This window comes from Dysidea avara, chromosome 15 (assembly GCF_963678975.1).
Source record: "Dysidea avara chromosome 15, odDysAvar1.4, whole genome shotgun sequence".
In the NCBI taxonomy this organism is placed as follows: Eukaryota; Metazoa; Porifera; class Demospongiae; order Dictyoceratida; family Dysideidae; genus Dysidea; species Dysidea avara.
In genome coordinates, this window is record NC_089286.1 from 114,739 (window position 1) to 140,610 (window position 25,872).

At 38.5% G+C, this 25,872-nt stretch overlaps 3 protein-coding genes and 1 long non-coding RNA gene across 4 annotated transcripts; all 4 read left to right on the forward strand.

Annotated features, from left to right (window-relative positions):
* The first annotated feature begins 7,356 nt into the window (after window positions 1-7,356).
* Window positions 7,357-13,158, forward strand: LOC136245893 (uncharacterized). Its single transcript, XM_066037348.1, has 17 exons — window positions 7,357-7,366; window positions 7,458-7,675; window positions 7,736-7,785; window positions 7,841-7,928; window positions 7,982-8,161; window positions 8,202-8,338; window positions 8,383-8,488; window positions 8,538-8,621; window positions 8,674-8,854; window positions 8,906-8,995; window positions 9,047-9,115; window positions 9,167-9,236; window positions 9,503-9,562; window positions 9,611-9,798; window positions 10,476-11,087; window positions 12,865-12,925; window positions 12,981-13,158. Exons 1-17 carry the CDS (start codon window positions 7,357-7,359, stop codon window positions 13,156-13,158), a joined length of 2,382 nt encoding a protein of 793 aa, XP_065893420.1.
* A 226-nt stretch (window positions 13,159-13,384) lies between these two features.
* On the forward strand, window positions 13,385-18,464 carry LOC136246139 (uncharacterized). The gene is made up of 3 exons (XR_010696255.1): window positions 13,385-13,546; window positions 13,660-13,769; window positions 18,392-18,464. It is a non-coding gene; the product is annotated as an uncharacterized lncRNA (long non-coding RNA).
* On the forward strand, window positions 15,770-17,910 carry LOC136245858 (uncharacterized). The gene is made up of 2 exons (XM_066037321.1): window positions 15,770-15,773; window positions 15,815-17,910. The coding sequence occupies exons 1-2, from the start codon at window positions 15,770-15,772 to the stop codon at window positions 17,704-17,706; spliced, it is 1,896 nt and encodes a 631-aa protein (XP_065893393.1). The 3' UTR covers window positions 17,707-17,910.
* A 6,748-nt stretch (window positions 18,465-25,212) lies between the features above and the next one.
* LOC136245894 (uncharacterized) lies at window positions 25,213-25,767 on the forward strand. Its single transcript, XM_066037349.1, has one exon. The coding sequence runs from the start codon at window positions 25,213-25,215 to the stop codon at window positions 25,765-25,767; it is 555 nt and encodes a 184-aa protein (XP_065893421.1).
* The last annotated feature ends 105 nt before the right edge of the window (window positions 25,768-25,872 follow it).

The following is a 25,872-nucleotide window of genomic DNA, read 5'->3' on the forward strand; positions in this document are numbered from 1 at the left end:
AAGAAGAATTTAACATAAAGGTGAAAAAGAAAGCAAAGCTGAACCCTAATGGTAATACTACCTGTTGCACGCCCTAATATAAATGCCTGGGGTAACTACTAGAATGTGACCTAAAGTCGAATACTGCAACTACTATGTGTGCCCTTTATGTGTCATCCGCAAAAATAAAACCTTTCGGTTCAGTAACCCCTTACTGGATAAGACTTTGTGGTTAATATACTTCTTTAACTTATCACGTCACGTAATACCTTCAGTAGCGGTCACGCGACTTCAAAACTTCTGTGAAGCCAGATCGAATGATTGGCACACACGACCCGCACACGCAACCACCTGAAAAAAGAAACAGTCAAGTTATTACGACTCTTTCATCAACATCATTAATACCTCAGTTGACCTATCCGTCACACGACTCGCAACTGCTGCACCTGTAAGGTTCCTTCCTCTAATAAGAGAAAATTAATAAAAGGTATGCGGCGTGCTCTCCAACATAATGGGCCGCTTTGTTCAGCTGCACACAAAGTTATTAAGATGCTGAATGCAAAAATACACGAACAATCCAACACTGGTATTATATCCCCCCCAATATATTAGCTGCACGGATGATTATGGTTTGCTTCTACAGCCTGCAATCACCAGAGCCGTCATAGCAACATAATATTACCACATATCTTTGATACACGTCATGCCGCGGCACGCATCACTATAGCTAGCTTTCTATTCCCTTATTATAGTAAAGCACAGAATTGAATACGAGTGTAACGTACGAGATAAGATAGTCCTAAAAAAAGATTAGCTACTGTAGTCCAACTTAAAAAAGCTTTCCAACCACTTGATTCAAGTACACCACATTAAAAGTAAAGCAAAATGAAAAAAACTGCAGCAGAAAGCCAAAAGAGTAAGCTCCAAAACCAATCCATGTGAGTAGCTACATATTATTTTCATATAGAAAAGAAGAAACTTGGAATTATGCAATGACAAACACCAACGTGCAACCATTGTTAGTAAAAATATGTCAACATAATTGTATACATATTCATACTTTATTAAAGTGCCTCAACTGCAGTTGGCAAATGATATCAGCATTCACAACACTACAATTGACAGAAGAAGTGATATGGTAAATGTACATAATATAGATTCAGTGTATATATCTATGTAATTCATCAAGAATGCAGCTGTTGAATCACCACCTGAAATACCTTACCGCAAACCAGTTTGCCATGCACGTATCCTTGATTCTGCAAGTGAATCTGACTGTTGTGTAAGTGCTTGTCACTGCATCATGCATTATTGCACAACAGATTTACACACCTTTAACATGGTATATTATCATCTTGTAGGGTAATGGAGGAGAAATACAGACATTATCACCATCTGTCTTCGAAATAGATGGATTCATCGATTACCTACAGAGCTTATCTGGTGGCAATAAATCTTATGATGTAGCAAAATCAATTGCAGCAGATATTTCATCATTTTTTGAACAAACAAGCCACTCATCAACCAGCACATATTATAATATTCTGCTTGATTCCAGCAATCTTTACAACTACATTAACCATATGCAACACAACAAACAATTTACAGCAAGCACTGTTTCTGAGAAGCTAAGAAGACTGCGTCAAGCTATTGAGTACACTGAGGCTAGGGAAAACAACCTTAAAGTTAACCAAGAATTGTTTAGTAGGTGTCAGCTGATTTCAAACCTTTTAGTTAAGTGAGGTAAATATCTACACAAGGACATAGCAAAACAGAGAAGAAAACAAAATGTAATTTCACAAGTAAGAGTTACTCACAATCCAAATGAATTCCTGGACAGCCCTACAATCAATGTCAGTGTAAGAGAAATATTAGCCAAAGCTGAATCCTCAGAAATCACCAGTTTCGAGCATCTTACAATAATAACCTTTCCGGCAGCAAATGTGATTTTCTCTAATGCACAACGTCCAGGTGTTGTTCACTATATGACAGTTGAAGAGTTTGAACAGAGAATAGAAACAGGAACTAAGCAGATTTTAATAGCAGTTATGGAACACAAAACAGCCATGCTGGGACCAGCACATATTGTCATTAGTAGTGAGGTAGAAAAACTGATGATCGGGTACCTAAACAATGTGAGAGTGTGGGTGCATGCTTCACAATACAGTACAAGATTTTTTCTAACTTACACCGGAAATGAATTCTGCAAAATCAGTGAGAAGATAGCTCATGTAGCTAAACAATTCAATGTTAAAACGCCAATAGCTTGCTTGCATCGTAAAGTTATATCAACAGTTAGATATGAGGAGCTCAATCCAAAGGATTACCAATCACTGAATGAACACATGTCTCACTCACCACATACGGCAGGCAACAAAAGCAGCCACAATGCATAATCATATAGTAAAACTGACAAAAAAAAGCAATACTTTACTAAAGAAGAGGATGACTTACTATTGGCAGAGTGGCCACTAACAGTTTCCAACACTCCATCATTGGCAGCATGCAGAGAAATAATATCAAGACATAATATCAAGAAATCTGACAAACAGCTGCAAGATCGTTGGAGAAGTTTTAAAAAGTGCTGTCAGGATGTACAGATGGAGTAACTGTATTGGAATACCAGTATTATATACCAAAACTTGATAATAACATACTAAATTATATTGTTTAACAAGTCATCACTCATCATGTGTTTAACTTATTGTCTTACAATTACATCCAGAAATAGTGCTACATTAAGAGTGTAAAGTGACCAAAGTTTAGGCTGGTATCATGCTCACAATTCAAGTTATAGATTGCGAATTACATGCAACTGGGAAGGCTTTAAGACTCCTTTTGCAGATCCAGTCATAAATTCTATGAGCTTGGAGGACCATAACTTAGTGTTCAAAATAATAATATGATGAGCATATATTAAACTATGTTGGTGCTAAGCACTGCCAAAATTCCAGTCAATTCTATTATCCAAGTTAAAGTTACAAATTGAGGTAAAAGTTGGTAAATGGAACATGCATGCCTTTTTGCAAATTTGGTCACGTATACTATTCTTTGCTTATATATAAGTACTGTTATACCATGCCTTTTGCAGTATTTATCTACAATAATTATATAAGGCTTATATACAAGAGCAAACTATACAAATACAGGCGTAGTTGCATACATTATTGAGAGAATATCACAGGTAAACACAAGGGATTTTCAGGGTAAAGACACATATTAAAGGGATTAATAGGGTCACAGGTTGAAACCCCAGTTCTCACCGAGGCGGGCAGAAACGCCAAGCTGCCTGATGAGCCAACACTGGCGAAACCGGTCGCGGTTGAGCCTGTAAGAGTGAGTAGAATTGTCAACTCTTTTACTTTCCCTTTAGGTACAAAGCAACCACATGAGCAGGACACCACACAAACAGCTCACCATGGCAAGGTGGGTCCATCTGCTCATGGCCCAGTCGACACTTACACATGGCCGAGCAGAGACAGTAAGGGTAAACCACCAATGGTGGCATCCCTACCAGTGGAGACCAAGACTGGTACACTGACTGTCCAGCCGTCCAGAGTGAACGACAACGGGCACCTTCCGGACAGTGCTTGAGAAATCAAGCACGACCCCTTCATCAGAATAGAACTTAATAAAATGTGTACAACTCTTCATACAAAACTGAAGTGTTTACATAACATGATTGAAAATTACTATCAATCATATAACAGTGTACTCAGTTACAACTGGCAAATCCATCTCCAGCCTATAGGGCGCCTGGGGGTGGACATTTCAACTATTAATCTTGAACCGGCGGTCTCAGCTCTGCTGGACTGTATCAATCAACACTATGGCAATAAATACAAGTGTCATTTAGACTCTATAAATTACCACATCAAACAAACATGCCAAAATATTGGAACCATAATCACACATAACAATCAAACAATCAAGAGGCTATTAATTGCCTCACTAAACACTTTCACCAACTACATCAGACATCTGTACCAACCTGATGAGCCTGCTCCACTTCAGGAGGAGCACAAAACATTCACTCAGCACCAGTCGGTATCCTCGGATGCCTTCATGGAACAGATTCTGAACTATAGCAACATCACAGAAGTGTTATCCCCCTCCCCACTGCTGCGGGCGACCACGGCATACAGAGGAGGAATAGAAAATCTAAAAAAATAAGAGACAAACATCCACACATTGCACACAGATGTGTCAGACCTGACTCCTTCTGGTGTGCAGAGGAGAATGTGGTCAATCTCATGGGTAAACCTCTGAGCAGGGAACAGACACTGCTCCTGTCCAAGGGATGTCCTTCATCCTGACAACTCCAGAGAGCAGTGCTAGAGAATTAATGAATGATCTTGGTAATTTCATACAGAAAACCAAAATTAAGTGTGGTAAACTATTCGTACAACACCACAGACAAAAGAATAACAAGAAAAAAAAGAAAACAAGTTGAAGGTACGCCCCAGCTGACTCCCCAATACAAGGACAGCCAGAGGCGAACACAAACAGACTGGCCTTCCAACAGGCTGCTGAACAAACGTATGGAGGATACATTCCATACAATGAGACATGAGCTGGCCTCGCTTGCTGGCAATAATAGGTCAAATTCTCCTCTAGAGAGGAGAGACTGAGTGCCAAGGAGGTACCCAGTGGAACACAAGTGACGAATGAGAAACCTACCTTCGTCACCAGATATTGTCCTAGAGCCACCAGTGTTCAGGATAGTCCGTAAACACTAGTCTTCCTCACATTCAGATCTAAAAGAAGTACAGGAATATATCAATCAAAGACCTCAACTGACCTACAAGTCCAACCCCAGCCTAGCTAAGAAATTGGTTAGAGCTAAATTGAAAAGACCATACAAACTTAATAATCGTAACGATACAGCTGAAAGTACACCCGCTTCACACAAATTATACGGAATATATACCGTACGTTTTATGCCATAATATGGGAAACAGCCCATCATATAATACGGTTATTTACAATTTAGAAATCCAAGTTTAGAATTCACCAAGCACATCGAAATAGCTTACACCTGTTACAGGATGTGGTTCACAAGGATCCAGTCGAGCGGATTCAGTTCATCTAGCTTGTTGTGTCTTGTGCCGATAAATCTCGTGTAGCCTGTATACTCTAGTGATAAAGGTACAGAATACTTACTACAGTAGCTGTGTTAGGTTCTTCCTTATTCTGTGTCACCCTCCAGTGCCTATGAACTGGTAAAAGATGAAAGCACAAAAATATACTGCCTTGCTGCTGTCAGTGCATGAGTGTAGGCCTCTGTAGTTGGGTAGTTTAAGAGCAATAATACGCTCTTCGTCACCTAGCGTGCGGCTAGCTTGTCTGTTTGTTGAATGCCGTAATTAAGGCAAAAATTGACAATATTATGCACCTATCACAATTAAGGTTTTACAGCACAAAGTGCTGAAAGTCTGTAGGACACCAGGCTCTAAAGCTTATTTAACGATGTTACATATTAAAGCTGTGTGTTTGAAAATTGTAGCATATACTATGTATGGAGCTTTAGTGTAGCGGGGATTTGTCACAGCCAAACATCAAATGCCCCACCAAAGTATTTATTTATTTAAAGACTTTCACAGTGTAAAATGCAGAAACTGACAAGGTTTCAAGTTACGTTCCTGAACAAGAGGGCAGTGTGGTGTTTAACTGATCTAAACATGTGGCAAAACTGTGTGGCATTTGTGTAGCTGGAGTGTGTATTTACATTATTATTTGACCTTAGAAGCAGAGAAAACCAAACTACTGCATTCAAGTTATCACTTGCCAGTTAGTATTGATGGTGGCATAGCTTGTCTATTTCTGACAACATATTATACCAATACATCATAACCTTGTGCACCAATTACATGGGGAGGTCTATGAAACTAGGCTATTTACGCTATCGTCCTACTGGTAACATGATTGTTTGACCATGGTGAAGTTGATATCCGTTAATCTCTTGAGGCAGACCATCAGAAAACTTTAATGGTGTTTTGCTGTGCTTTTATGAAGCACCAAAATATTTTATGTAAATTACATTGTTGCAATGAGGCAATTTGATGTGGTATAGAGTGGCAACAAAATTATATTTAGAGGCTATTGGGAATTTGTTAAATGCTACATAGTGGGCACAGGCTTTGTGTTAATTACCCCTGCATAGCTCCACCTCTGGTGGATGAGGCAATACAAAGAAAAGTGCATTACTAACCAGAGAATTTAGTATTCCACTGCCAAAGCCATCTGTGGGAAAATTCATTGCATAGGTTAAATGCCCATTCCTATCAAATTACGCATTTTAGCCCCCAAGAAGATTTAATGACAATACCCTGCAAAGTCAAATTATGGGAAACGGCCCGTTGTTGTATGTGATGGTCTTCTGTCAAATTAAATTCATCTGTAGTGTGAGCAATGTGGGGTCCTGCACTCCTGCTACATACATGGCCCTGATAGCAAGAGGGGTAGAATATGTTTCCTGTAGGATTTGGTGTTCTTACATCTACTGTATTTAGGTACATTACTGCCATTGCACTATGCTGCATTTGCTCGCACACTTAAGATAGCTTGCAAGTTAAAAAAAAGTCAATTGAAGGGCATGGTTGCCATTTCGTGTCATATTTGTCTTGAGTATTGAATGGTGAATATATACTCACACCTGAAACAGCAGCCACTCCCCTTAATTAGCAAATCATATACCTCATGTGTGCACGAGCAAATGCATGCAGTGTTATGCTTGGGCAGTACTGTGTATACCAATCGGCAGCATGCATTTATATTCCGCTTCATAGCAAAATCATTTCCGGAGTTGTGGGGGGGTGTCATACAGAAAATAGTTCAGGGACAACAACATATAAAGTGTGAACAATGTTATCACACAGGTTTTGCTGAAGCTGTTTTACTGTATTACTTAGGTGATATAGTGGCATGATGAAAAGAAGACAGAATAAGGTCCCTTTGAATTTCATTGCGCCACTTAACCGTAAAAGATGCAGGATTGTTAAGCAGGTCATTATTGTCAACAACCGACCTGACTCTTATCAACACAGTAATACGAGTAATAATTATGATGTTGACAATGGACAAGCACAATTTGACAGCATGTCTGAAGTTGATGGTACTGGTGCTGCACAAGAGCTTTCATCTCATACCATACGTAAAGAAAGACTGTCTCAAAAATGGGCTGAGCTGAGAAGTAGAATTTACATAACAATGGTTAATAAACAAGCTATTTCAGATGAAGCAGAGTGTTATGTATGTGGAAGTCCAGCTGTTATAAGATGTTTGCAATGTGGTCCATTTAGTAAGTGCTCTAGCTGCTGCACTACTTTGCACAGCAACAAACAAAACTTCCATCATTTTCCTGAAATTTGGAAGGTAATGTGGAACAGTTACACACATGCATTATAGAACTATTTTTACTGTAGAATGTATGTTTTGTGCCATTTGTAATGTGGTAAATTTTTATGTAATATTTTAAGGAATTCCTCAAAACCTTAATATCCAGTTTTGCAAGTGTAAACGAGATGCACTGACACTTGTGGAATTGGGATATTGGCCTGGAACACCAAGTCAGCCTCTAGTTGCCTTTTCCTTCTCTTTTATGGACTGGATGGAAGCACTGCTACGTGAATGCCAGGTTTCTGTACAGGACTTCACTAATGCAGTAGAAATTTATCTACAAGAGAATATTGTGCAAGTAAGCTGCTGCTAAAGAATCTACATTCACATGTGATATATGCATGTGTATGTCTTTCAGATGCCATGTAGTATCTATCCAGTCTTAATTGATACATTTGAGGAGTACCGGTATAGTATATATTATATACACAGTAGTTGCTTATGATTACTTTATGGGCAATAGGCATGCAAAAGGCAAGCTCAGAATGTTGCATGAGATTTGTGATGATTCTACGAAACCTTGTTTTAATTCCTGTCCAGCATGTCCTAAGGTATTGTTTTAATTAAATGTATAATTCACATTTACATACTGACTTCACTTTAGGACAACGGAATGCTGACACTTTCAATTGATGCAAACTTTGGTTTGTGTCGCAAGAAATCTGCTGGCAGTAGTGTTCATCCACCCCTCTCTGGTAGTAGTATGTTCCTAAACCAGGAAGAGGTGGATGAGTATGTTTGTCAATATTCCACCCATCCTACTTGTAGTACAGAAGTTAGTGAAGTGATAATTCTATGTTTGCATACATATTATTTAACATCAGGGATGCAGTGAGTTTTTAGCAGGAAGTGCACTGAGGTACCAGAATCGGTATTCTGCATTGAAAGAAACTGCTGTAATGGGTGTAGTATGCCGCCATGAATTTCCCAAATGTTTTTTGAATCTACATCATGGAGAAAGGTATGAAGTTTGATTATTGTATTACTTTTAGGATAATTTTGTAGAATATCATACTGTGTCTACTTGTTGGAGAAGCTAAAAGACTTATATCCTAATCACAGTATCCAACTGATGTATGATATATCCTGTCTACTTGTGAAACATCTGGTGGTATGTGTAACAGTTGTGCAAGCTATGTCTATTGATTGATATTTTATAGGCCAACAAACGTACTGACTTGCTAGAAGGTTTTGAGTTTGCCATTCCTGTTTTTCATGCCTATGGACATACGTCTCAGTGTCAAGTACATTGCAAGCTACAGGGTGTACATGCATCTTGATGTTATCTATACATAGATATTAAGAAACCCTAGGAACATCACTGGGTTCGGTTTAAGTGATGGAGAGGTAGTAGAACGCTTGTGGTCATTTCTGAGAAGGTTTTCTGCCATGACCAAAGAGATGCGGCCTTCCCACCGTGTCGATGTGTTGACTGATGCACTATTGTATTACTGTAGGAAGATTGCAAAAAAAATAGGTTTGGTTTAAATCTCATCAGTTGAAAAATTACTAATAATATTATGTAAAGGTCAGTTGCTGTGCAAGCGGATGAGGCATGCAAAAGATGTCCTAAATAATGCTACCGCAAGCCTAGATATCCTCAAACAAAGCAGTTCTGGTTTGTGTGTTATGTAATTTATGATGAGATTGTTAATCTGTGTATGTTTAGAGCCACTTTCTGAAGATGACATTGAATGTTGGTCAAGTGAAATGATGCAAAATATTTCACGTAATTCGTGTAAGTAACAATACATTGTAAACATGTGTGTATTATTATTGTAACTGTTAGTACCTCATGAAATATTACAAAGCTGGCAGGAAGAGTATGTATCTCTTTTGGATAAAATATCGTCAGTTATGTGAGGGCATTTGTAAATCTTTCTGTATAGTGTACACAACAAATGTGTGTCCAGGATTTGGCAAATCAGTGTTAATGTCATACGTGTTTAATTTTTTTATTGAATTTAAAAATCCCATCAGCTTCATATTAGAATCAGTATTTTGGCATTTCAAACATGTTCAAAACCTTAGTGTATAGTACAGTGAAAGTAATCTGATAATTGTAATGTACCTGTGACATGAACCCTGATTACCAAACCCATGCATACGATCCAATGACTTGTAGGAATGCCTTGGAATCATCAGGATTTGATAACCATGTTTTGGGTATCTCATACATGTTGATGTAAGTAGCATATCTGTCTATAATATGAAGAAAATATATGCAAGGTAGAATTGATCAGAAGATTCAAGAAATAGAGCAAAAACATGGCATACAAACTCGTTGGTTGGACGACTGTCCTGAGTACTTTGCCACTAAGAGCGTGATTCAATCCAAGGAAAAGCAAAAACTTAAGTTGAAGATGCGAGATCAAGCCAAAGAGAGGTGGTACTTATTAAAGTTGAAGGCCAAGTATGCAGGTGTGTGAATAAAATGAATTTATTGATTTTTGATATAGTTGAACGCTCACTTTATAAGGTCACCTATTAATACTGGCATTGTAGAAAAACCCCAAGGCATAAATTCTGTACAAATTGACCTGAATAATTCAGCCACCTGTCTAATAAGGCCCAAACGGTATGCATATGCATAGTATTGCAGTGAAACCTGTCTAATTGGGCTATCGTTGGACCAAAATTTTCATATCACTTCAACAAATAGTTGCATTTGGCAGTAAGTGCAAAACACACTGCTATTGTTCTCCAGCACTGGGATGCCTTCAGACATTCATGCTTGCATTGGCAAACCCAGGTAAGAGACTAGTAACCTACTGGAGAGCTGACTAAGTCCAAATTTTGAAAGCTGCTAGGGACTGTTGAGATCTTTGAGTTGATACAAGGTTAGAAAGTCTTACACACAAGCTGATAAGTGAATGTTGGTGGTAGGGAACTGTAACTAGCAAATTATTAGCTGAGTGTAACGCTGTTAGAAGGTTGCTGCCAAAAGTTGATAGCATGCATGTACTGTAGTTACTCAAATAATTCACTGATTTTTTGTGCTGACCATGCAGTGACCAATCACCTCCTTTACACTACACGGACACTATTCATCTTATGGCTGTGTAGTTAGTTATGTATGTATGGTTGTGTGTTCATAGATGGACAAAAAATAGCAATCAGGTTGTCAAGGTGCATCAATTTAGTGTCGAAACAGCTCAAGGGAACTATAGCCAAGTACAATGCTAATCAGCCTGAATCCACCCAAGTTCAATGGAAGGATGCCACTGACTTATCTAATGATATTTATAAAAAAGCTGTGTTTGCATCATCAAACATTCCGCATTCTTTTAAAGCTCAAGCTGTGGAGTTACGCCATAAAATTTCCAGGTGTAATGAAGAAATTACTCAGCTAGAAGAAGAAATGAAGTGTTGTTCACAACACTTCATTGCAAAGTACATGGGCCTATGTCAGTTGGTTGATACACTAGAGTCTGCAGAAGTGCAAGGAAGGTATACCAAGGGTTCCATTAGTTTGCTCAAAAAATGTCTTCACCGATGTCGTTTTGAGTTAAAGTCCTTGAGCTGTCTAATGGAATGCACTCAATTGCCAGAACTAGAAGCTATGTTAACTGAATTTTGCAGAGACAATGAGGTTTTTAATTCAGATGTGGACATCAATGATGATGATGTTGAGAACATATGCTTGAGAAATCCTGAGCAGGATGCACTTTCTAGCAGTGATGAATCTATGCTTGCAACCGATGATGAAGGCAAGTACATATACGCATGCATAGTGTACAGCTACTATATATACCGTAGGTATAAGAGATGTCATGTTTCATTCTTAGATGAGTCATTTTGGTGATTGGCATAGGGACTAATATATGTAGGTCCATTTTCGTTATACTTATCTAGGATATACCATCTTTGTGCTGGGGGTAGTGGCAAGGGTAGGCTGAAAGGAGAAAAATAAATGTGTAGTGTTAAGAAAAAGGGGACTTTAAACTGTATATAGGTATATTGGATTGGTTTTGTTGTCATATTTTAAGCTCAGTCATGCCTGTATAGTTTTGTTCTACTGAACTCTAGTCTGATAATTTTATGGAAGCTTTTAGGTGTAGTATGTTTATATCTTCCATTGCTTCTTAATGCAGTAGTGTAGTATAGTGTGATTCAAGCAATGTTTGTAAATATAACAAAATTTATACACTAACACATATGTGACCAGATTTGCAAAAAGGTACCTTTTTCACACATTTGACATACCACCAAACAAAATGTTATAACTGTTGCCTCCTTGCACTGATCGACTTGCTTTTTGTATCAAAATGTAGTCACATAATGTAGGCTTACTCATGGAAAATTACAGGCACGTGTTTGCAATGATACAAAAGTTACAAAGTCTGAAAGTTGAAAAAATGGGTCAAATTTTATGTGTGAAAAGGTACATTTTCGCAAATTCGGTCACATATTATGCTACAAGTATTTTTAACAAGTCAATATTTAGCAGTGCACTCAGAAATTGGACACCATGATGTACCAGTTATTAGCTGATTAGCCATGACTAATTTGCAGTACCTTTTAGCCAGGAATATCACATGGGTACCATATGCAAAGGCGACTGCAATCCAAGGGCGACTATTACGAGCTAGGTATCAGTGAGACTGCAGTGTTTATACAGATTCATGAGCAAATTACCTTCTTCATCTTCCTTCAACACCATTTCTCCTTGTGACTTTGATCAATAACGTTGTTTCTTAGCTTAACATTTTTGCTTGTATTTATCAAACCATCTGCATGTGCAGGTACAAGCCACAGCATCTGAGGGCAGCTATTATGACAGTTGTTCTGGCTGTGATGCGGTTATTACAGACCTGTACACAGTATTTTCAATAGGGGGTTCTAAATCAAAGTGGTAGGTCAGACACTGAGAGATATTGATTATTCACTGTCCTGAAAGTAGCCTGAAATCGTGGCCATTTTCCAAAATGATGGTTGTCATCATGGTTTTCAAGCAATTTTACTTTACAGCCATGTATGTTATAATCTGCACTAAAAAGCAAGTGTCAAAATAATACATTTAGACATTTAGTTAAAAATGAAACTGCACTGCAGTACAATAGGTGGGTCCTCTGAACTCACCTAGTACCATAGACAATTCTAAGGGGGGATCTAAGGGGCTATCCCCCTCTCCCCTGCTGAGTTTTTTTCATATCCTGGGAAAATTGTATAGATTGGCATTGTTTATTTTAGGATTTTTAATTTTTTAGCATCAATTTTAAACCATTTTCAAGCCGTTTTCAAGCCTTTCAAATGCAAAATTCCTACGGGGGTTCCACCCCCAGAAAATCCATTTTGTATTACAACTATGCATCAGTGTTTATGCTGTGCCCCCTGCATGTCAGGTCTAGAATTTCCACTGTCTAGTACAAGCCTGTAGTATAGCACAAGTGTTATATGAGCTGTGGGTATTAATCAACCTGTCAATTTCAGTACTCAGTTTTACTCACATTTCAATCATTTACTATTTTAATACTATGTACGTAGGTGAAAATGAACAGTATACTCAGTGGAATGTGCAAGAAAACCAAGCCCTGAATAACAGCAAGTGGGTAAATTTGTGTGAACATGTAATGTAGCTATGTGTCTCTGTCAATGTGTAGTGCCACAGAGCCTGGTGATGATGTTTTAGGTGGAAGTCAACTGCAGTCAACTGGTAGTCAATTGCAGTCAACCGGTAGTCAATTGCAGTCAACTGGTAGTCACGGTAAAGCCTCTCCTTTATCAATAACAAGTAAGTCTACATCCTATACATCACATGTACTGATAGTTGTGTTTTAGGTGGAAGTCGATTGCAGTCAACCGGTAGCCAATTGCAGTCAACCGGTAGCCAATTGCAGTCAACCGGTAGCCAATTGCAGTCAACCGGTAGTCACGGTAAAGCCTCTACTTTATCAATGCCAAGTAAGTCTACATCCTATACATCACATGTACTGATAGTTGTGTTTTAGGTGGAAGTCAACTGCAGTCAACCAGTAATCAACTGCAGTCAACCAGTAGTCAACCGGTAGTCAACTGCAGTCAACCGGTAGTCAACTGCAGTCAACCGGTAGTCAACTGCAGTCAACCGGTAGTCAACTGCAGTCAACCGGTAGTCAACTGCAGTCAACCGGTAGCCAATTGCAGTCAACCGGTAGTCATGGTAAAGCCTCTCCTTTATCAATGCCAAGTAAGTCTACATCCTATACAGCATTGTTCTGAGCGTTTTATGGATTTAAATCAATATGACATGTTTTTATGCTGATAAGTATTTACAAATTATTTATGTCTATTATTTTGTAGCACCATGTTCACCCAATAACAGCAGTGATTCCGAAGAAGAGATAGAGGTGCAGCACTGGAGAGTAAAAAGTTATCTTCAGGAAGAATATTTGAAAACTATTCGTAGTAAGGTGGGCATAAGTCACAATAATTCACAACACAAATTAGAAAATGGTATGTAAACAATGCTTTGAAGTTTGATTAAAATACCAGTTTATTATTCACGAAGAGACTGGCAGTCGAGTGTCTTAGCACTAAGAGACTCGCAGTTACCCACACCTTGGCGAGGGGCATAGCCACAATGTTCTTTTCACTGTTGGAAGACCATTTTCTAAGACAGTAAGACACTCCAAAGTAGCACCTTCGAAGTATAAGGCCAGCATTTATTAATTCCTTGTTTCCCGTCACCCGCCCGCATACCACTTTACTTGCCGCATTGGTAATTATTATTGTAATTTAGTATTTAGAAATACGAAATATTTCCGTGTTCTTACGGTGATTTTTGCTTTATGTTCGAGAATATTCTTTGCCACGTGGCTTGTATATACGCAAGAAACTCTATAAATGTACCTAAGCGTACAAGTTACCATAGTATTGGGTAGAGTGGTAGTTCCGTGGACTATTGTTGATTTCCACGAAGAAAACTTAACTTTCAGTGAGTTCTTTTGTTGTATAAAGGCTGGAAAATACCATATTGAAGTATCAGAGGAATTAAAGAAGGCGAGGTTATTAAGAACGTTTGTAGGGAACAAGATAGATGAACTGATAGTGTCTGGAATTGACCAGTGTGTCATACCAGTTTGCTCACAATTTGGTATCTACGTCAAGTTTGCTGTAGAGCTAATACCGCCCAGCACCTCAGAAGAAATGATGTCAGTTAATAGTGGACGGCCAAATGCATTTGATGTGATGATGGCTGCTCAGCGGCGAGTCCAGCTTGCAGATAATGGGTTGCCATTTCAGAAGGCTATAAAAAGTAGTAAAGATCGTTTGTATAATGATGCTATTTCTTTAATGAAAGCAATGGGAATTAAATGGACAGACCCTCAAAGATACGGTGTTCCGTACTTAGAAACTCTTTGTGATGTACTTTGGTACATTGACGGGCATCAGGACACAATCAATGATAGGGCACCAAGAATTCCTGAAATTTTTTCCCGTTTTGTTGGATACAACTGCCCTGAAAAGCATACACATCGCAAACGAACTAAAGATAGCTTGAGCCGCTCTGAAATTTCAGCACATTCCCTAGCATTACAAGACTGCTTGCAAGCTAGTTGGTTCAAAAAGGAGTCATACAAGGATTTAAAGGCAGCAACTACAGAGTTAATGTCGTCGTTAAGTGTGTATGCCACTTATTTACAAGAGAAAACCAAGGCTCAAAAGCTTCATCATGCCATGAATTGTCCATCTACAACTCCTAGTGAGTCGTCACATACTGAATATATTCCTAAAATATCCTCAGAGCTACCTTGCTCAATGATAACCATTGATAGAGCTCTACAGAGTAAAGAACCTTATCAGCCTATTGCTATGATAAGCTTTGCTCCTGGAAATCGAAAGCAGCGCTACAAGTGAGTGTGTGTGCGTGCGCGTGCATGGGGGCTTGTTTAATATAGTGTGATGTCATGTTAAAACATTATTATGTTTAATGGGATGGTATTCTCTAGGTTGTTAGGAGATAATTCAACAATAGCATAGAAATGGCCATGGGTAAATAATGGATACGAGTATTTATATGATAATCCAATTACCTAATATCTAATGAATGTTGCATATCTACATGTGTAATTTAAGTTTTCAAATATTATGTCATTATGCAGGTATTTTCAAACTTTGGAAAAGGGAATTTCTGTACCTATTCTGATCTATACATACACCCCTGGAGGCTCTGTAATGAATCAAATATTTGTGTGGCGGGTTCCAGAAAATTTTTCTGTTCAAGAGTCTTTGTCAGTAAATCAAAAGGTTATATCAAAGTTGAATGATGATATGCCAGTTTACCATACCAGAGCAATGAGACAAGAGTTTATACATCATTTTGGTCACTTCATGCAAGGAGCCAAACCATATGAGTTGAGGACTGTATATCGTGAGTTGACTAATGATTGCAGTGCATCACGCACTTTAGATGAGCAACATATTGATGAGAGGATAAGTGAAGCACTTGCCTTAGAAGATGACAATGTACTTGTTGATTTGCGTCATCAAAATGAAGGTCGTGCTGCACAGTATGATGTCTTCTGGACAAAATGCAATGAATTTATTGCTGAGTGCTCAGCAGTGCATGACCGACGACATGGTGACTCAGAAATAAGTTACATGGCAACAGCCATATCTGTTCGAGATATGATTAGCCAGGTTAAACAAAAGTGCCCCCCAGATGCTCCCATTCCCTCTGAAGCCTGGGTCAGGTTGAATTTCTCACCCAAAAATCCCCGTGCAAAGGTTTCGATGCATTATCATGGAAAACTAAAGTTGAAGCATGTTGTTCAAAAGAGGTTGGTTCGAAAGTCTCATCCAGATGAGCATTACTGTGCAGCACTATTCAGGTATCAGCGTGAACTTGCTGTGAAATACCGAAGTCACTCTGTGTTCATTTCTATTGATGATAAACATCGCATAAAAATAGGAGAACCAGGATACCCAGTTGCTGCAGTAGAACGGGGCAGGCAAGTAATTGTATCACAATCACAAATATTTGCAGTAGGAGACCATGATTTTACCAAGTTTTCCTTAATCCCTAGTGTTGTCTTACAGATAAACATACCTGAAAATTTTGAGGGCTCATGGTACAGGAGGAAAGTGTTGATAGGCTTAAAAGATGCTGTCTTTCAATCTTCTTCACCTTTGCGTCATGCTAGTGAGCTTTATGGTGTGCTTACGGAGACCTTGGGTCTTAAAACTATTCTATTTATTTACTGTGATGGAGGGCCGGATCACAGACTTACTTACGTTTCAGTACAGTTATCTCTTATTGCTTTGTTTTTGAATCTTAATTTGGATTTTTTAGTTGCTTGTAGGACTGCACCTAATCATTCATGGAAAAACCCAGTTGAAAGGATAATGTCATTACTAAATGTCGGATTACAATGCGTGGGGTTGATGAGGACAAAACTGTCGGATGATTTTGAGTCAGCTATTAGCAATGCTAATAATTTACAACAATTGAGAGAAGCTGCTTCTTCAAGGAAGGAAGATGTTGCATCAACTTTAAAGCCTGCTATTGATTTACTGAAAAGTATTTTTATACGTTTGGAATTAAAAGGAGAAGCTTTTGATTCATATGCAGTTGCTACTGATGAGGAGATTCATGAGTTTTGGTCTGTACTACTACTAATTGATACAACTGTTACAATGGATACCACTACTAAAAAACTGCTGAAAACAAAAACTGCAATGTGCAAATTTATTGAGCACTGTTGTCAAGTAAGGCACTATTCTTTTCAAATCAAAAAGTGTGGGCAATCTTCATGTACTATATGTAAACCAGTGCGTATGGATGCACAGGTATTTGAAACACTAGCATACCTGCCAGATCCGATTCCCGAAAATGATGATCACTATAAAAGTTTCTCAGAGATCTACGGACAGACCACTATTACCGAACAACATCGTCCTTCTCTTACTAGACAAGTCAGACGAAAGATTGACTTTACCCCTAGCCAGCAACATGTAAAGAATGTGGGGATGTTAGTTCAGTGTGAAGAGTGTGATAAATGGCGGTTAATGTTCTGTAGGCACAAATTGAATCGGCAAGAGGTTGCAACACTTGCAAAGTGTCTTGATGATGTGTCATATACATGCGGTGTTTTATTTTCAGATTTAAATCTTCCAGGCAGACTAAACGGTGTTTGTGTTAAGGACCATGCTTGCAGTGATCATATCGAAAAACTCTATTATTCTTGTGGATTTGAACTGATATGTTGTTACTGTGCAATAGAAGTCATGTCAGAAGGCATTGTTAATCTTCCAATGTGCACAGACTGTAAGGAAGAAGGGAAAACACCCATCAAGAGACCCAAGACTAAGGACACACTTAAAACTTGTGGAAAGAATTATGTGTAAGCAAAAAAGTGTATTGTAGAGATGTATTTGAAACAGGCTTGTAAATTATTACTTTTGAGTGTATTGTATGGAAATATATTGTAGAGATACTAACTTGTGTTTTACAGTTTTTATAAGTTTGTCATTTTCAAAGGTTTGAAAGTACACTGTATAGCTGTTAAAACATTAATGTACAAAATAATAAAATTTTAGTTATTAATAATAATAACCTCCCGCCCTCACTAGTTGATTGCTCTCAAGGTGACGGGAAACAAGGAATCTTATTATGTTGGCCTAATCGTCTTCAGAGTCGGTGTTAGAATGATGACAATAATAACCTCTGCTCCACCTCGGTTTTCATTGCGTCATTCTAACACCTCCTCCTCAGACGTTTAATTAATACTTTGAAGATGGTACTTTGGAGTGTCTTACTATATCTTAGGTTTATGCGTTGTAATGTGATAATGAACTAAGCATATTATTATATTGTTCGTGGGGATAAGGGATACTTAACACTGTGTTACTTAAGAAGGATTTGAACAGCACCTGCAATACACTTGTGCGGATGTCTATTCCATCCTGAACAATGTTTGTTGCCCTTCCATACTTATTATGGAATAGCTTTCCTGTTGACCATGCTTCTCATGGTCAGATTCTGCTTTTTAAATTAGTGTAGTATACACCAATATCATTCCCGAACATGTAGACCAATGAAGACTTGCTTGCTGGATTTGAAGAAGATATGAAAATTCTCCAAAAAGTCACCCAAGGTACTCCACTGTACACTGATACCACATATTATTGTTTTTGTTGTAAGTCGTAAACCTAAGAGTTTTCTGACATATCCACCACATGTGTTACAGCAATTGTTGAAAGATGCTAGGGAATCTACAGCAAATGTCCCTTTTTTTCGGAAGAAACGTTGACAATAGAGATCTATTGAGATTGCTATTAAATTGTTTATTCTAATATTATGATACAAACAAGTGAAATAAAATACACGGTAAAAATGTAATGCACAAACAGCTAAATGTACTATGTTGTGAACAGCTATGGAACTAAATGATTTACAACATTTATATGGATTGATGTGCTATATCATATGTAAAGTTGCTACTGAATAGGGATACACTGATAAGTGTAGTCTCAGGCAGTATCTGAGTAATTTCCAGTTTGATATAATCTTGTGGAATAGCTTTCCCATGCACACAGCTGTCTCCATCTAAAATTCTTCCCATCCCAACTATGTTAGAGTTCTTCAATAATTTAACAGATGATCCTACACTAAGTGGCTCATCATTCCTGCAACCTGAATGAGGAACAGAGCTGACTGTACGTGTGGTGTCCAAAGTGTGATCATGGCTTGGAGTAGTTGCACTTGACACCTCATGATGAGGATCCACAGCAGTACTGGCACTATTGAAAAAAATATTACTTACAATAATGGTATATATAATATATATATACACACAGTCCTAAATAAGAACATATAATTATACATAGTATGATCATGATTACCAGGGAATACAAGATTTGAGGAGTTATTCATCACTCTATGTTCTTATTTAGGACTGTGTGTATATATATATTATATATATCATTATTGTAAGTAATATTTTTTTAGATAGTGCCAGTACTGCTGTGGATCCTCATCATGAGGTGTCAAGTACAACTACTCCAAGCCATGATCACACATACTACAATGCTTTGGACACTACACGTACAGTCAGCTCTGTTCCTCATTCAGGTTGCAGGAATGATGGAGTTATTCATCACTCTATGGTGATTATGATATGATGCCTTACTGAAAATGTACATGAGATGCATTGACGATTGCCATCGTATGATAGGCTTCCCATTGGCTTCTAAGTTGCTGCTTGGTTCATCACAACTATACAGCTACAGGTGTCAGCCAGATAGAATAGCTCCATACAGTATCACAATTTTTCAGCAAAATGAAGCCTTATCCACCTTAGAGCACTGGAGAAGACAGAGCCTGTAAGTGTTTAGGAGCCTAAGTGAAAATCTTTGAGTACATTACCCTACGATTTCGCACTAGAACATGCACTGCTAATTTTTCAGCTCATGATGATCTTAGTATCTATATGACTGGATTTGGAAAGCAACTCAAATCCTGCATTAAACGTCTTGAGATAATAAGTTCTAAAATTTCAAGCCTTGCTAGGGTAGTGAACACACATATGAAATTTACACGCATCAGTTTATTACATTGCAGAACATTTACAGTGCTTATTGGCTGCTTCTTTTCTCCTATCAAATAAGATATAGTTGAAAAGCTGAACTGTTGGATGTATGAAGTATAGTATCACAACTACTGACAGAGAAGTAAGATAGACTCCACAATGGCACAACTGAACCCCAGACACAAAGTTACAGGGTCACAGTGGCTCCTTAAGTGCTGAGATGCAGCAGAATCGGCGCATGTGTACATGACGTTTGGGTAACTGAAACAGGCCATCCACCAATGCACCACTCCAATCCAGTCCCCCACCAAGGTCAGAATTCCCTATTTGAGTCTACCACACCCCTCAGAATGCCTTCTCTCAAAAGCAGTCTTGAGAGGTTTGAGTAGCACAGATGGTTAAACAAGCAGTAAGGTAGTGTGCCTATCCACTGCCAGCATTAGTTTGATTTTGCCCGATGTGTGTATATAGGGCTGGGTGGTATTGCAATTTTGGTGTTCAATATATTGTACAGATAAACTTTGCGATATATATTACCATTTATCATGATATTTGATAGGTGACTGTTTTATTAGGGTATCTTAATCTTTTGCAATAATATTGTACTTGTAAGCATCCAGCACTTGTCAACCTAGGGTTGCGTCAACCTGAAAGCTGGTAAGGAGATGCAACCTTTACACCCCACCTACATATACAAGTTAACACAACAAATATTCTACAAACCATTGTATGGATGGTTCTTCTTCTGAAGTACCCAATTCAATATTTCCAGTAGAACCTAGAAAAGCATGATGCTTTTACTATAGTAGGACAGACAAACATTTACACACATGCATTGTGCTGGAAATTCTGAAGCGAGATAAATAATTTTGATGTAATTTTTAAAGACTGATAACACTTAAATTTAAAGTTTCTCTAATGTGTCAATTACATTGTGATTAAGGTAATTAAACTTTAATGTTAACTAAGAGATGGTACTACCTCCCGCAGCAGTCTTGGTTGCCCATAGCAAAGTGTTTCTTTACAAGCACACACTTTTCCATCTGATGAGCAATTAGAGTTGCACTGATAATCAGTATCAGCTATTGGCCTTATTTTTGTGTATCAGTATTGGCAAGAGTAAAGAATAAAAGAAATAATAATAAAGAATAATAAAACTCTTTAAATGTTTACTCTTGGTATCAGTTAGGCAACTTGTGCAAAACAGCAGCAGATACAGATACACATAAACATATAATTATGAACACCTCAACACCGTTCAATACAAGATTGCAGTGTCAACTGTTGCACACTTGCATTCTGATATTAATTTATAGAGAGCAAATCATCAGAGAAAAGGTCTTTGTTCCTATATCAGATCGGTTTTGTTAATCGACTTGATACTACTATTTTACCGTATGGAAGAATACTTTGGCGATCGAAAACTTTGGCAAATCAGTCCTGCATGCAGATACACCTGTATATATGGCCTAAAATATCACATCTCTTGATTTTGGTGATTTATTAGATGCAATTGCAATATTACACAGCATTTATATTTATCATGTCATTGAAATCAGCTGCAGAAAATCCCAAGAACACAGATATATTGTATCATGCAATACTGTATGTTATCATTCCTTTTATTTATCTGCACAATAAGTTATCTTATATGTATAAATTTCAAGGGGCATAATTTTGCAGATTTAGCAGTTGCCCCCAATTTTTCGTTCTCAAAAGTTAATGAAAATCAGGATTCAGTCTATGCTATACAATAGAAAAGTCAGCCATAGTATTATTATATCCTTGAAAATAAAACCACATAAATCCTGAAAATTGCTCCACTGTGAAAATTATATGCCTGAGAAATTTGTAAGTATACGATATACAATATTGAACAGTTGACAATAATACATACATGTAACATGCAAAAGATCTTTCCTGGAAATTATTTCTTTAAGAGTAGCTTTTCCATAAGAGCCAGGAGGTTTTAAAACAATGCCTCCGGTACTCCTTCCATTGTGATACCATACTTAGAAATATACTTGTACGGCAATACTGCTTTGGGGTCATTAGTATATGCACCTGCACAGAAAAAAATCTATAAAATTTAGTTCTTTATAGTACTTGTCTGAAAACTTGGAAACAAAAATGGCTGGTCAGGAATCTAACTTGAAACCTAACCAATGTCTGTAGCGGAAACATTTTAGTCATAGGTGATATATAGCATATATTAACGGTTTACCAAAATGCTGAGAACAAAACATGATTTTTTCAGAAGCAAAACTAGGGTAGGACAATTGCCTTTTTGCAGAAATCTATGCACTCATATGACAACCACGGTGATGAATGGGTCAGATGGCATTCACAGTCCTATTTCAAGCCTGGAGACTTCATATGAGCAGCTTGGCCATTTTCTGCTAAGTAGCTGGTTCAATATAGACTGTACAGTGTGATGAATACCATCTATTGCTAAAAATGTAGGTTTTGGCTATGCTAAATTAAAATCTTTATATTCACATATATAACACGTACAACCTATTCATGTACATAAATCGACAGCTTCCCAAATTAGGTCACAATTCTTAAATGATATCTAGTTGCTATGTGCCAGAGAGCTTGCCACACATTATCAATGTGAGGGAAACCATCATTTCAATTAGTTTAGCGTTTGGCGTAGCTGACCTGAATGCAGAGCGTGAGGGTCTGGTGACAGCCACTTTATACACTTGTGCCAAGTGGAATGCAATCAATTTCCACGAGTACGAAAAACAAATTAACAATTTCCAGTTACATCACAGTAAAAACAATTCTGTGGCCATAAACTTCCACATTAAAATTGATATTAAAAACTCACAAGGGAGTAGGGTGTTGTGTACTATTGCCTTTCAGCATATTATAGTTGTAAGGTATGCCAAATTAGTTAGAGACTAGATGTAAGGAAATCATGTCATAGTATGCAGTTAATTGAGCAATCTGATTGGACACACCAGTTTTCCATAAGACTGGTACAGGTACTGAATGTGGTTGTCACCACACACTTGTGCTCTGCGCATGGGTCAATCATGCCATATTAAATTACAGCAATGAATACTGATGCAATGAAGAAATGCATGTAGCTATTTAAAAAAAATCGAACACTATAATCACTACATCTGATGGATTTCATTTCCCACACCGCATAAAGTGGGGTGATCACAACTTGAACGACAAATTCCCACTTAAGAAATGGAGCCCATAAGTATGTAATGCACTTATCATTTGTTAGCCCACTATCCCCCTGGGACAGTGGGTGGGGAACGGTGACTAAACAAGTGATCAAATGCACCACCATTTGGACAAGTCAGATAATCAATCCTCATACATCCCCTCCTAACCCCTGGGGGTTTAGGTGGGGATTTGAAAAAATCAAAGGCCAAATTCCCCACCATATGGGTTTATCTTTCATTCAAAAGTGAGTCAAATCCCTTCACTGCATGTAGCCTCAGGGGTGGGGGAGGATAGTGGGGCAAGATTTTAATACACACAAAAGTCAACATTTATTGGATTCACAGTAAACACCACCGCTGATAGGGGATTAGATTTCAGTGTCCCTGTCAATTTCAAAAGAAACTTGTTTTTTACTGGATTATTGTGATGTTGTGTGGTCACCTTCAACTGTGCAGTACTGGTGCATTGTCCTTGTAACAGAAACTTGAAGTACTTTCCGAACTCGACAGCATCGAGTACTTTTATTGACAGTGAGATCGATTGGAACTGACCGTTTTGGGATTGGGCAACGGAACACAATAACGGAGAATTTGCGAACTCATCCGGCAGTCGAAATCCATCAGCCGACTCGATCTGTCCAGTGCATAGGCCATGAAACAGTTCACTGATTAGACACTCTCCGTTAACTGGTAGTATTCCCCAATTCCTTAGCACTTTCGCCCCAGCGCAAACTTGAGCGGATATTAAAACCATTTCTTGTTGTTAAAAAGATAATAGTGTGTGCACGTGTACATACGTAATTAATGAATTCCACAAATAAATCGTATTTCCTGAATTAATTTCATATTTAGATAAATAGTTATAAATACCACTAGTGAAAAAGTTATGACCCACACGGGGACCAGAAACATATAATTAACTTTGTGTGGCCTAAGCGCATGCGCCTAAATACATAGGACAACGGACTTGAAAACCGCGGTACTACAAGTAGAACAACTTAAATTAACCATTGCGCATGCCCAGTAAATAATAACACGCATGCGCAACAATCACAATTTCTGCCAGACAGGCACTTTTGACGACATGTTTTCGTTTGAGTGACAAGTGTGGTAGTGATTTTGTGATCCAGCTGAAACTGCTTGTAGAACATGGCTGTTATCAAGAGAACGACAAAGATGATGAACAACTGCCAGCTGACAACCAACTGAATGAAAATGATGACGATGGCAACAACAACACCGTAACTAATGAACAGATTGAATCTCTGGTCAGAGGTATCCAGCTCAGTCAGGACCTCATCACCCCACCCAGGAGTAGCCAGAGTAAGAAAAAAAATAAAGGTGGCAAGGGAATGCTTCCCAAGGCTAAACCAGCCAGACAACTCTTATTCAACAATAACTCAGACAACAATGGCAGCAGCAATGGCAGCGGCAGCAGCACTACTAGCAGAGAAACAAACAAGGAATCAAATGGTGGCCCCTCCAGGTCGACTGAAGAGAGACAGATGGTCACACCCTCGCCCTCTGACAATTCAGTCACCCCGGAAGACCAGAGGAGAGCCAAACACCTGAGAAACTTTCTAGATCAATTCATCAACCGGAATGCCTCCTCCTCTACAAGGAGGCTCAACAAAAGTGATCAAGCCAAAAAAGACTTGGCAGACTTTTACATAAAACAGATGAGAACCAGAGACAGGGCCACTAGGAATCTAGAAAACATTAACTATGCCAAGGAGATATTGGCAGAGTACCCACTGGAATGCAAATCAACGTTGTTCCGGGGGTGTGGTGGACTGAACTCTTATATAGTATTATGTAATGTGTGTATGTAATCATTTATGATGTAATTGTACGCATGCATTAGGCATTGTACGGACCCTTAGTTTTTGTACCTATATATATTCTGTATTGTTGTGTTACTAAGAGTTGCTATTATTATCCTGTGTGAGTTATAAACATTACATGGTGTCAGAAGTAATTCGCTATGGCAGCATATCAGATCCCAGCGCTACAGTCCTTTACCTTCAAGTCCGAGCAGTGGGAGAGCTGGCTCCGTCGATTTGAATGCTTTCGTGAAGCATCAGGCTTGTCTGGGAAATCAGAAGAGACACAAATCAGTACGCTGATCTATTTCCATGGGAGATCGTTCTGAGGGCATTCTCAAATCATTTGCTTTATCCGAGGAAGACGCCAAGAAATACTCAGTAGTTATTGGCGAGTTCAACTACCATTTTGGGGAGCGCCGCAACGTCATATATGACAGAGCCAAGTTCAACAGCCGATCACAGCAAGAAGGCGAGTCAGTAGAAGACTTTATCTACCACGTAAATGCTCTAGCAGACCACTGTGGGTATGGCCAACTTCGAGATGAAATGGTACGCGACCGAATCGTGGTTGGAATCCGAGACGCCAAGCTGTCTCAGAAGCTCCAGATGGATGCTGAACTCAGTCTAGACAAGGCAACAAAGCTTGTCAGAGAAATCGAAGCTATAAAACTGCAGCAAACAACTCTTCGTCCAGACGACACAACAGATGTAGGAGCAGTCAACCGCAAACCCTTCCGGCGCCATGGACAGCAAAACAAACAATCACTGAAGCCAAGACAGACACCCCCCACACAGCCATCTGTTACCTGTTCCAGATGTGGTCAAGCACCTCACAGCAGAATGCAATGTCCAGCACGAGATTAAGTCTGCCACAAATGTAAGAAGAAGGGACACTTCCAAAACTCTGTAGAAGCAAGGCAGCACCCAAAGGAATCCGAGAGGTTCCAGAAGACTCTGATGAGGACTTTA

What these genes read in the sequence shown, in the direction of transcription:
- LOC136245893 (XM_066037348.1), top strand. An exon ending in GCTTGCAACCGATGATGAAG is followed by an intron (nt 11,088 to 12,864) that starts GCAAGTACATAT and finishes CTATGTACGTAG; the next exon opens with GTGAAAATGAACAGTATACT. An exon ending in CAAGCCCTGAATAACAGCAA is followed by an intron (nt 12,926 to 12,980) that starts GTGGGTAAATTT and finishes GTCAATGTGTAG; the next exon opens with TGCCACAGAGCCTGGTGATG.
- LOC136245894 (XM_066037349.1), top strand. Translation starts at nt 25,213, where the DNA reads ATGGGAGATCGTTCTGAGGGCATTCTCAAATCATTTGCTTTATCCGAG.